The 12688-nt window shown below is 34.9% G+C and overlaps 2 protein-coding genes across 3 annotated transcripts; both read left to right on the top strand.

Annotated features, from left to right (window-relative positions):
- The first annotated feature begins 4770 nt into the window (after window positions 1-4770).
- LOC122004864 (INO80 complex subunit D-like) lies at window positions 4771-7647 on the top strand. 2 transcript variants are annotated; one of them, XM_042559690.1, is made up of 2 exons: window positions 4771-5510; window positions 7100-7647. In XM_042559690.1, the coding sequence occupies exons 1-2, from the start codon at window positions 4948-4950 to the stop codon at window positions 7128-7130; spliced, it is 594 nt and encodes a 197-aa protein (XP_042415624.1). In that variant the 5' UTR covers window positions 4771-4947; the 3' UTR covers window positions 7131-7647. The 2 variants fall into 2 exon arrangements, with proteins under 2 accessions (XP_042415624.1, XP_042415623.1); XM_042559689.1 differs by having other exon boundaries at window positions 7018-7647.
- Window positions 7648-8126: 479 nt separating this feature from the next.
- LOC122004865 (thioredoxin-like protein 4B) lies at window positions 8127-9864 on the top strand. Its single transcript, XM_042559691.1, has 4 exons — window positions 8127-8294; window positions 8379-8536; window positions 8812-8878; window positions 9581-9864. Exons 1-4 carry the CDS (start codon window positions 8160-8162, stop codon window positions 9677-9679), a joined length of 459 nt encoding a protein of 152 aa, XP_042415625.1. The 5' UTR covers window positions 8127-8159; the 3' UTR covers window positions 9680-9864.
- Window positions 9865-12688: the final 2824 nt, after the last annotated feature.

The raw sequence follows: 12688 nt of genomic DNA, 5'->3' as shown, positions 1-12688 counted from the left end.
ATGAGAACCTGCAACATCAGAATTGCATTCACCCTTGAGAGAAGATGGCCGAAGAAACTCCTCCAGATCCAAGCTGTCATACAAGCTCCGGTCGTACGGCCAGAAAAGAGGTTCGTCCCAATCACAATCAAGGCTAAAAACTTTGTCTTCCCAATCAATACAGTCAAGAGAATGAGAACCAAAAGACTGGAGTTTCAAGTAGTGCATAAAACCAGAAAAAGGGCATGAAATATCAGAATCAAAGATGTCAGCATCATCTTCCATGCCATGTATAAGTTCACAATCCTCTGTCTCGAGATCCAGTGAAGATACCCAGATTTCTGTTTTATCAAAATTCCAATAAGGTGAATCCACATATGAGGTAGGCGATGAAATTGAACTGTGACTTGGTGATGTATCATCATCCAGTGTGCCATTGTCGGAACTAAGGCTCCCTGATCCGGAAAAATTTGACAAGGCTGATAGTTGTAATGGTGCATTTTCATCTTTCACTCCAAAATCCAATTGCTTGCTGAGAAGAAGTAACTCACTCGTAGAGCTATGATTTGCCCCATCTGATTCATTTCCATTATCTGAGGCAGAACTTCCAGGGAGTGATGAGATCGATGATGACTGATCTTGCAGGAATAGATCAAAATGATCAAATTCGCACATACTTGAAGATGACAAACTCTCTGAAGATAACCACATGCAATCACTATCCTCGATTAATCTGTCCATAAAACTTAGCTCATCTATATCACCGGTGATTGCTTCTTCTGGTTCTGGGAAAATAGGAAAGAATTTCTTTTGCAAAGATTGATTTGAACCTGCCTTCATATTCTTTTTCAGTTTATTTGGGCTGCTATATTTTGGTACTGCTTTGAATACCTTCGTTGCTTGTTGTGGAGTATCATCCATAGCATTGGTGATTGCTTCTTCTGGTTCTGGAAAAATGGGAAAGAATTTCTTTTGCAGAGCCTGATTTGAACCTGCCTTCATGTTCTTTTTCAGTTTATTTGGGTTGCAAGCTTTTGGTAGTGCTGTCAATACCTTGGTTGCTTGTTGAGGAGATTTATTTTTTGAAGTGACACCCAACTTTTGATCATTTTTGTTGAGTTTGATCGATTTTGGAGAAGCAAGACTTTCAGTATCCTCTTGGTGAACCCGATCAATCTCATATTTTTTAACGCTAAATTCAGTTTTTGGCAGATTGCAATTATTATCCTTCGGCACTGCCCTTATTCTTGAAGTAACTCCCATTGCTTTTTCTGAAAATCGATTTCTGTTCATGAATCCCATTTTTCTGCAACTATGTCGATATAATTTCTGCATATTCAATAACAACAAATTAAGAATAAAGTAAATACAAAGATTAGCATAAAGCTTCCTAAAATATAAAAGGAAAGTGAAGTCATAAGTCACGAAGAATACAATTGCATATGATGCATGAATGCAGACGAGGCTGAAAGCTATATATAGAAAAAGTTGAAGAAATAACTCTAAAAGACGATTGATCAACTCAGAATTAGTGTCTGGGAAGCGAATAAATTTGCTATGCGTCAGATTTGATAAGATTCTGACCCAAAAAAACAATTAGTATAACCTTTAAGAAAAAGATAAATTCCACATAAAACTTGTATCCAATCCAAGTTTAGCAGTAAAAACCATGATATGTGGAACATAAACTATTAATAACTACATGAGAGACAGGTATAGAAACAAAACCAGTTAAAGAAAATAACCAGACCAGGATGAAAACACACACTCTTTTAATAATTACTTTGAAGAGATACTTGGAAATTATTCTGAAACAACTTTTATATATACTTATTTTTTTTATAAAAAAACTAATGATTTCTTTCTAAAAAATGATTTCAGGGATAAATATACAAGTTGCGGGAGTAAATGGAAAAATAATGAATTAAAAAATTCAGACTTATCTGATCTGTCGAGATGGTTGTGAACTCAAGGATGAAGGCCGGGCTGCTGAGCAGAGAAGGCTGAGCTGCTGAGCAGAGAAGGCCGAGCTAGGAAGCCAAACTACTGAGCAAGGAGGCCAAGCAAGAAGGCAGGGTTGCCCAGCAAAAAAGGGTGAGCTGCCTGAGAAGGGGCAACTAGGTAGGCCGTGCTGGGAGGTCGAGTTGTTAAGCTGCAAAGCTGTAGGACATGGAGCTTTGCAAAGCACAATTGAAGCATGTGTTTAACATTGCTTAGAGGTTTAGATGAATGTGTTTAACATTGCTTTCTTAAAATAGATTCGTCCCCTCACTAAAAGTGCTTAGAGGTTCAGATGAGCATCTTTTTTTCATGATACAATGGCTCAACCATGTTAACAATCACTTGCTCATTGATTAAGATGAACTACATGGTACCCAACACTATCACTAGAAGTCAAGGAAGAGAAAGGTTATAAGGAGAATTTACATGTAAATGAATGATTGAATTGAATTTTTATTGCTCGGGAAAGAGCTTCTATTTATAGACTCAAAATTCTGAGTCATTAATCCTGTCACTGAATGAGCATTACTTTACCATTCATTGCCTCTGTCAATTGGCTTGAAATGCCAACAACTAGTGATTTAATGGCCATCAGTTTTGATTCAAGAAGCATGAAAAATAATCTCGAGTAGCAACAAATGAAAGTCGCACGTCCAAACAAATTCACAATATTTATGATTGTAATTCAATATAAATTAGTCATATTGCTCTAAAACGTTCAATGTGAAACTAAACGATCCACCGATTTCATCCACTGTTTTCTTTCAATATGAGACTACTTTTTCAATCACATTGAAGTTAATTTTAATAATTTTTTATTTACTTTTCCAACAAAATCAGTATAGGAAAATTCTCATTTGTTAAAACATAATAATAGCATTGTGGTAAAACGCTGAACTGTTCTAGCAAATAACATGTTTGATGGACTGGATCTGGATAGAGTTATAAGACTAATGTGTAATAAGATTAAAAAATCGTTTAATACACGAGATTATAACTATCTCATGACCCATTTAGTAAGTATTACTAATGTATCACATTAACCTTCCTTCAAACTATGAAGAAATAAGAAAACTAAATATTTGACACCAAACCAAAACCATAGCTAAGATCCAAACTCAATACGCACAAACATACGCACGAGCGAAGGAGAGAAAAAAGCAAAAAAAAAAAACTGTATGTATGAAAATGAACTATTTCCTACATCAACGAGCTAGATAGAGCAGAATATATGATATATCAACGCTAGCCATACATGATCCTAAAGCACCCAAAAAAAACGCAGCTTTATACAGAAATCTACAAACGAGCATAAGAAAATCAGAATGAAGCAAATTAAAAATGGGAATGAAGCAGTCCATCAATGAACGAATAAGAATGAGCTCAGGAATCATCAATAACTAGTAGCCATTCTTTACCAGAAGACGAGAAAATCCTTAGCCAGGCGCGCAGGAGTCAGGACGCTGCAGCGAGAGAGAAGCGAGGGAGAGAAGAGAGAGAATGAGGGTTTTTTTGTCGCGTTTTCCATTATGTACACTTTCGCTCGCGGCGACGGACGAACACGCGTCCACAATAAACTCGATCCGCGGTTTGGCTTCATTTTCATTCGGCACCGTATATTCTTCATCAGACGGATGACAAAATAACAGCAATACCGAAAAGGTAACAAACTACTTATGTTATATATCTCCAACGCCAATACCCAGTCACACCCATATGAGGGGACCAACTGATCATCCAATTAAATCCGTCTGTAGTTTAGGTAAAAGTTTCTTTCATTTTGATTCCATTAGGTTGATTTACCACGTTTAGGAAGGCAAATTATGGTAAGTGGCATTAAATTGGAAGGTCTTGTTAATTGATAACAAAATTTATTTTTTATAAACAAAAAAATAATTGCTTGCTAAAATTATTGGTCAAAAATAGTATTTTTCTTATTTATTTTGTAAAGAAGTTTAATAGGTAGGGAGGAAATCATAAAAAATATGTTATATTTTTTTTCTAAGGAAACCTATTGCTTTTATGAGAGGGAATTTATTATTTTTTTTAAAAATATTAAAGTTTACCTTTTCTATTCAAAATTATGAAAAAGTATTCCTATAAATTTGTTTACTAACAATAATTTGTTTAAATACCTTACATTTTTAAAAAGCGTATTTTAGGAAAGAAAAATATATATTTTGACAATAATTTGTTTTAATACTACTAGTCGGCGCCATCATTTGGTATCCAAAATTAACATATACACTTTTTTTAAAATTTTTAATCAGTTCCTTTTTTCTAGAATAACTATACATAGTTTTTTAATACATAGAGAAAAATTAATATTAAAATTTAATATAACTAATATATTATTTAAGTAAGCTTAGCAAATAATGAAAATCTTATTGTTTATAGATAATTTTATAACTTCTTTAAATATTTCATTTTATTTTTGTCATCTTTTCATTCAATTTTTTTTTTATATTAAATACAAAACAGTGTAAAGATACCGCCATTTGGCCAAAGGAAAACTCAAACTAGGGGTCCTTCGAGAAAAAAAATAAATACCAGGGCTTTGATGGGAAAAGGTTACGACATTACCTTTTCTTTCAAGAAGAAACTTCCGAAATAATGTTTTCCCCCACACAGCGAACAGAATCCTCTCTGGTCCACTAACAACTCGACACGCCGCATTTTTTATAATGCTTTGCCTGCCATCCACGTGCACCCACCCCCATGGGGCAGCCGTCGCGGCCCACGTGGATTGTTAGTAAAAGCCGCAGTGAAGATTTTAAAGAGACTGAAACCAACAATACGAGACGGGCAACAGTCTGTCGTCTCATCCGTCCGATGCTGGATCCTCGATCATCTGTCCGTCGCTTTCACCAGATTGTTCCCATCTTCTTCCGCCCCTCCGGATCCTTCTAACGGGCTTCCTTATCGGAGGAGAAAGGGGAGCGTGAGAAGGCGAGAAAGAGAGAGACGATGTGGTCTGCAAGGGAGGGCAAGGCGCCGCGGAGGAGCGAATCGATCCCCAACTCTAACGCTGCTGGAGCCGAGGCAACGGTGGTGGGCCCCTCCGCGTTCGCCGTCGACGGAGCCGAAGAGGACGAATGCCTTCGCGCTTCGGCATCTCTCTCCCGGGAGGAGGTGCTTCGCCGCCGCTCGCGCCGGTTGAAGCAACTGGCGTCATTATATAGACGCCAATATTGGGCCCTAATGGAGGAGGTCAGGGTAAAGCATCGGGATTACTACTGGGAGCACGGTGTTAGCCCCTTTGTGGAGGACGAGGAGAAGGAGGAAGGGGAGGATAAGGAAGGAGCAACGGAGGAGAATGGCGAGGAGACGGAGGTCGCGAGGGTAAGGCGTCGGGTTCAATTAGGGTTTGACGAAGGGGAAGGTATCGTGGGGAACATAAGAGAGAGGAAGCGGTGTGCGTTTGCCGGATGCAAGTCAAAAGCGATGCCTTTGACGAGATTTTGCCATCCGCATATATTGGCGGACAAGAAGCAGACGCTTTACAAGCCTTGTTCTTTCGTAACAAAGAGGTATGGACTCTCAAATAATTTCCTGTTTGACTAGGTTACGAGTTACTAATTCTTATAAGATGGTTTACGTTGAAGTACTTGGTTGTGGTTTATGTAGATCTTCATTTTTATACTCTTCTATGGCAATGCTATTTCATGTAGGCATAAATTTGTGGACATGGTTGTGTGCGCATTACAAAGTTCTTCTCTTTATTCATTAGCTAAAGAAGTATGTTTAATTGCATCTTTTAGGTTTCATATGTTTATATGAAACTTTCTCCAAAACAAACGCTCACAAATTTAAATTTTATTTTGTATGTCATGTGCGCTAGCACTTAGGCATGCGTTTTTATAGGTAATTGCTATCTATGACATTTGGTATCCGTTGGCTCCGTAAATTCTGTTTATTTGATGCAATGTGCATTTTTAAAACTGTATTACTTTTAGCAGTCTTCACTGAGAATACAAACAATATAAGTGTATGTGAATATTTTGAATTTTAATTGTACTGAACTGTGTGCTGGTTCTCACAAAGTAGTAAGTGTGATCTTCAATTGTCTCAGTGGATATGACTACCAGATTGAGTGTGAAATTGTATCTAGGGTAGATAATAATATTTCTCTCTCAATTAGGAATTATCCCCTTTCCATCATAGGCCATACTTTAAATATTTATATTGTTAAAAATAATTAAGATACACATAATATAGTTATCAACACACCAAATTTAGATTTACAAGTAGAAAAATATATTAATCATACAATGTAAAACACATGAAAAGATTTTTTTTTCCAAGGTAAGATTGCATACAATAGACCTTTTCCCAGGACCTTCTATTGGCGGGAGCTTCGTGAACTTATTGCATTTTAACTTACATATGTAGACCAAATATCATATATGGCTGCTATACAACCTCTTTCAAAATTTGCTTTGGCTGTTACATATATGGCTTGTGTAAGGGCTTTTTAAGTCCCAGGAGAAGGTTACCATATTTTCTACAAGATACAATGAGAAAGAGACTTTGGTCATTATGAGGTAATATGATAGCTATATCTTGAACTAAACTTGCATAATAAAAGCACTTTTGTATTTATAAAATATGATAAATTGTTAAAATGTATACAGCTAATGAATAACTGATCTCTCTATTAACATGATCTTTTAGCACAAGGATATACATCATATAAAGTATAAACATGTAATTGAATAGTAAACGTTATTAGAGAATGAATTGAAACAATATTTTTTTTCTTGTATTTTCAATAACCAACAAATAAAATCATCTTAACAGAGATGTCTAGTAATGCCAATCACAACAATCTATTCTATATTATCAATTGCATTCTTATCTCTTATACAAGACATTTCTAGCAAATATGAGCTACAAAATCCACTGGATAACAATCTATTATATAGACCTTAGACATGCTTAATCTCTAGTTACTCTGAAGAGATTTCTTTTCGGATTACATCTTTGGTTGATTATTTAAATTTCAAAAGACAATTGATGATTATTCTTTGAAAACAGCTGTGGGCATAGTGGACCCATTACATGTGGGAAGCCAGTTCTGAGATCTTCTATACCTTCTCTTTGCCACATCCATTTGCAGAAGTCTCAGAGGAGCATATCACAAGCTTTGAGAAAGGCTGGACTAAACATATACTCCACGAGCAAACCTGCTCCAAAGTTTAGTGTTTTAATAGCCGAGTGTGTGCGTCAGATTCAAGCCAGAAGAAGAGCATTGGACTCTACTATACTTACCATGGATCAGAAGGATGAGATTCAATCGAGTTATATTTGATTAGGATGCATATCGTACCTGCTCCGTGGCCTGCATTTGTTCCTAAGAACCCGTATTGTTCTGATCAGGATATATTTGACAGAGAGAGACAACACTTCTGTTCTTCTTGGAGATACATCTTGGATATTACTGAAGGTATGCTAACAAATTTACCAAACAATTTGTCTGCCTTCACTTGTAAAGGGTTATCATGTGATCTCCACTGTTTGTGGATAGAATAAAGTTGTTCATTTTATTTATCAATGCTAAAGGCATTTTGTTATATGCTGAAGGATTGGAACTCAACTGGAGCATGATGTAAATAGCTTGAGATATCAGTGTAGCTCACTTTAGTTAAGATTTACAAAGCCTAACAAGAAGGATTGTGCGGTGCTACGGTTATCTTTTGATATACAGCGTGTGGGAATTTATATTGGGTCATACATTAGATTTTTGAGTAAAAATTAAATCGATTCCCTTTAGTATAGGAAAATGTTTTTTTTAAAAAAAAACATTTTATCTTTTATTTTATTTTGAGTAATTTTGTTTACGCAAACTAATTTTGGAGGGAGATGATAAGTCGTCTCAGGATATATATATATATATTTTGGAGGGAGATGATAAGTCGTCTCAGGATATATATATATATATATATATATATATATATATATATATATATTAAAATTATTAATTAGTTTTGTTGGTGTTAAAAGGATGTTTAATTAACGATGAAGAGTCGTTTTTTTTTTTTTTGGTTTTTTACTAAATTTTAAATTTTGAATAACCTCTTTCGGCAGCACTAATGGGCCTATAACTTGGGCCAACAGATGAACCTAAACAAATATGCTTCTGTTAGGGGTTCTCAGGTGTTGGTCGGAGAGAGGGAGGGATGAGCGGGTTCCTTCTGCCGACGCTGACGACGAAGCGCGACGTCGATAGCATCATCCGTGATACCCTCGACACGGTCCTCCTCCTCCGCTTTGGCCGGGCCGCCGATTTCCTCTGCCTTCACCTCGACGACATCGTACCCACCCTTCTCCCTCTCTTCTTATTATTTTCTCTCTTTGTCAATCTATCTCTCACCTGTTGTGGTCTTCTTCACCCGCAGCTCTCTAAGTCGGCTTGGAAGGTCTCCAAGTTCGCAAACATCGCGCTGGTGGATGCCGACGCTGAGGAGGTGCAGGTCTATCTCAACTACTTCGACATCACCTTGCTTCCCTCCACCGTCTTCTTCTTTAATGCTCATCATATGAAGATGGACTCGGGGTAATTCCAATCATACCTTAATTTCTTCTGTGTGCTACTTAACTCCTGGTTCTCTCACTTAATAGGATATTTCATTTCTAGAAATTAAAGCAGCAATTTTGTTCTTCCCTTCCCAAAATGCAATAGTAGGGATATTTCTCTCTATTAATCATTGCCACTCTGTTTTTTTATTAACATATACAATGTGATGTGGTGATTTTACCTTTTAAATATTATTTTTGCAGATATATCATGTACGATCTTGGATATTAAATTTCTCTATTATTGTGTTTCAGGACTCCTGATCATACTAAATGGGTTGGATCTTTTTATACCAAACAGGATCTAATTGATGTCCTAGAGGTGAGTATCGTATATTCGCCTTAGAAAGACTTCAGTTGAAATAAGAAATTTGATACTGTTCCTTCATAAAAAAAAAAAGGTGGATTGATTTTTTTTTTTGTTTTTGTTTCAATGTTACAATTTTAGATATCAATGAGAAGTATTTTATAATTCACATATTAGTGATATTTCTTTGAACAATGCCTAAAGTTATCAATGAGAAGCATTTGTATAATTAAGTTTCATCAATTATATCAGTAAATTATATTATGGAGGAACTGACTTGAGATAACAAATTTGACTCTAGTTAGCTTCAGTAGGTTTCATGATCTATTATCAATGTTTCAGTCCCTTGTTATCTATACATCACCCTGCATAACATTCTTGGATGGTAAAGGGTTGTTTCTTTTGGTGTACCTTTACACAATTTCTGACTGCCGGGAGTATGTTTTGCATAGAAATTTCTTCCTGCACATCTTGGTTGCAATATTTCATTCCAACTCATTGTTTCTTGCTGAAATGTTCACTAAACTGGTCAATGTTTCAATTGCATTGGGCTTGTATTCTATTTAGAAATCTTGATAAATTTGGCTCCAGTAACATACATACTACATTACCTAAATCAACCAGAGTGGTACACTGTCTTCTATTTTGCCTGAGCTCATTATATGATTTAGCCTTGACAATTCGTTTCTTAATCGCATATATTTTCACCTTCTTCAGGCTATATTTAGAGGAGCAATGAAAGGTAAGCTCATCGTCAGGTGTCCACTTCCACCGGAAAGAATTCCCAAGTATCGATTGCTCTTCAAAGACGTATAAGAGCTGTGTCCATGTTAGAAGCACTCAGTGTGTAATTAGCTGCATGGTCTAAATGAGTATCCAAGTAATGACCGACACTTTTACTCCATTGTCAATTTGCATCTTGTAAGTTCTAATTCCTACAATGTGTATATATATAATAACATGATCTTTTTGAATTTTTATTGAATGATCCATATGCCCAATTGTTTGATATTTGTGCAATTGTGTGATTGCCATTGCAAGTTAAAGAAGCATGAAACATGCAGGAGTATTTGAGAAAATGTGTTGAATTGTTAGAGAACTGAAATAGACAATGCAGAGAGTTTATGTTCAGCATGAGTACAGTTCAGTTCAACCCTTCACACAAGGATTTTTTGAACCCATTGGGGGCGATGCTGTTATTTTCGTTATAGAAAACAGACAGAAAGCGAAGTTCAACCTTAGATCTTCCCTCTTTAATGATCTGTAATCGAAAGATGAACTGACTACCAATAAATCGAACAGAAAATGAAGTGGGGAAAGAGGGGGATTTAAATCAGCTACTATAATTTCCGAGGGCAGTAAGGGAACAAAATGTTGAAATTTTGTTCATAATGTTTGAATTATTTACCAAAGAAAAAAACAGCCGGATAGGAAAACAATTGTACATAAAAAATGGGTAGCTCTATTTATATGACCGGGTGCTTTTGTTTGTGCAGTTATACTATAAAATAAATTTGTATATAAATTTTAAAGTAATACATCGAACAGAGTAACATTGGACATTTCTAATATAATTTAATAGCTTTAACAATATAATTTGATAATTCAAATTTATCATAGCGGGAGAGTACACTGTAAATATTTAGATCATAATTTAGATACCCTATCAGTACATTATAATCCCGAGAGTACTTTTGAGTTACGAATATTTAGTTATTTGAAAAGCAAATAAGCACGAATTCACTTTTAAATTTATGTGAATAAAAATATCTTTTTATTATAATCTATGTAGCATTGAGGTCCACTCATTTATTTAATAAATTTAGTGTTATAATGTTAATTGATCCTCAGTCGGTTGGTTGGAGAGTGAGAAATTTATTATAATAAATAGGGATTAATTTTTAAGGATGAATCTCTCGGAAAAGAAACTCCTCCCAATTTATTTTTATTTATTTGTCTGTCGACTATAAGTTGATCTTATAATTTATATCCCTTTACATGATCTGAGACGGATTGTAAAGCGTGTTTAGGATGAGTGTAATCATGTTTTTTTACTACAATTGATCTCTACTCGTTTACCCCCATATATTTTGGTACCTGCATGAGTATTTACTTAAATAGGTATTGAGATCGATTTTTAACGGGTACATAATATCTCGTTAGGTGCCTATTCTCCTCATGCAAAGGACTATTACACTTGGATAAAATCCCTTGTGATTTACCTATTAGTTATAAATGTATGAAAAATATGATATGTAAATAAAAATCAAACTGTAAACATTTACAGTGATTTACAAGGATGAATCCCGTTCTTCGTGCTCGTCGCAGGAAGATTCGTGCTCATTGTCGGAAGAGCAATTACAAAATAAAGAGCTCTTCAATGGTCACAAACCAAATCCCAAAATTATACTTAGATGTTTCTTTTTTTAAGATAAGTAGGATAAGCTCTCTTTTCTCATATTGCACTTGGACACAACATACATAAAGAAACAAGTGAGGTATGTGGGTAGTTTTTGTAACTACCCACACCTCCCACTTCTCACACGTCCAGCATCTCTCACTCGTTCAAGTCAAGCCATTAAGACTAGTTAGTCACAAAGACTAAATAAGTTACATAGATTATATAAGAGTTTAGCCATAAAAGCCATATCAGAACATCCAATCCATATTTAGATAAAATAGTTCGTGCAATAGCAAGCACATTGAGCGATAGTCGCTAAGAAGATTGTTACACTTTACATAGCTACTCTCGGAGCAATCAATGCTAACAAAATTGTTATACTTTACTTAGCCGCTCTTCCAAATGAATCAGAGATACTCTCACAATAGCACATAGCCTCTCTCCTGGTAGTACATATCCGTTATCCAGAAAACATCCAATCTCCTAATGACATACAGTCATTATCTTGAAGATATTCATGTCTTGCTAGTTAACCCAGATTAAATAATCTTCATTTACATCAATATAAACATCTCTAATCCCTTATAATGATTATTATGTCAAGAACATATTTTATATTCAATATTTATGATCATTTTTATACATAATAGAAATGGGTCGATCAGTAAATAACATCAAAAGTTGCAAATTTATTTAATCTTCCCTTTTAGCTAGAATCTATTCATTCTAATCAATTATTTTCCTAGTTATGCTTCGTAGATCAAATCATATATAGTCATAGGATACATGCTAAAGTAGCAGTCATTGATTAAAACTTTAAGTAAACAGCTAAATAGTCACTTAGGATAAAATTAATATTAACTTATAGTATCAAAGGTTTCACATAGTAGAGAAATAGTGATTCATTTTCCTACTACCTTTATTGTCGCTATAGCATACTACGATGTTTTTCTTTTTACTAAAAATAACATATGTTTTTTTTCTAAATTTAACATTATACATATTTTGATCTAGACATACCTAATGTCTAATCCTAAATTTAACTCATGAATTCAAATATGGCTTCTAACATATTCAGTAAATGGTGGGTTCATTTACTTCAATCATCATTAACACATAAATGATCTCATCCTAACACAATTATTATGTCGACCTTAACTTATGGGTATGTCTCTATTCACAGTTACATAAGTATCAATCTTAACTCAATTTATATATAACAAATAAAGATGATTGTCCATGTGAGTGAACCAATCTTAACTTGCCACATGATCACCGATATCTTATCCAAATGTAACAAAGACTTTACATGTTCTTTAAATGACTCTTTAGTCATTGACTTAGTAAAAAGATTTGCAAACATAGCACGTGTAGAGACATACTCAAGAATTACCTTCCTTTTAGTCACAATATCCCTCACAAAG

This window comes from Zingiber officinale, chromosome 7B (genome assembly GCF_018446385.1).
Source record: "Zingiber officinale cultivar Zhangliang chromosome 7B, Zo_v1.1, whole genome shotgun sequence".
In the NCBI taxonomy this organism is placed as follows: domain Eukaryota; kingdom Viridiplantae; phylum Streptophyta; class Magnoliopsida; order Zingiberales; family Zingiberaceae; genus Zingiber; species Zingiber officinale.
This window is presented reverse-complemented; position numbering and strand designations above follow the sequence as displayed.

Bases quoted from the DNA above. Each gene is read 5' to 3' on its own strand.
- LOC122004864 (XM_042559689.1), top strand. From the start codon at position 4,948: ATGTGGTCTGCAAGGGAGGGCAAGGCGCCGCGGAGGAGCGAATCGATC. The intron at 5,511-7,017 runs GTATGGACTCTC...CTTTGAAAACAG, and splicing joins TGTTCTTTCGTAACAAAGAG to CTGTGGGCATAGTGGACCCA.
- LOC122004865 (XM_042559691.1), top strand. From the start codon at position 8,160: ATGAGCGGGTTCCTTCTGCCGACGCTGACGACGAAGCGCGACGTCGAT. The intron at 8,295-8,378 runs GTACCCACCCTT...CTTCACCCGCAG, and splicing joins GCCTTCACCTCGACGACATC to CTCTCTAAGTCGGCTTGGAA. The intron at 8,537-8,811 runs GTAATTCCAATC...ATTGTGTTTCAG, and splicing joins CATATGAAGATGGACTCGGG to GACTCCTGATCATACTAAAT.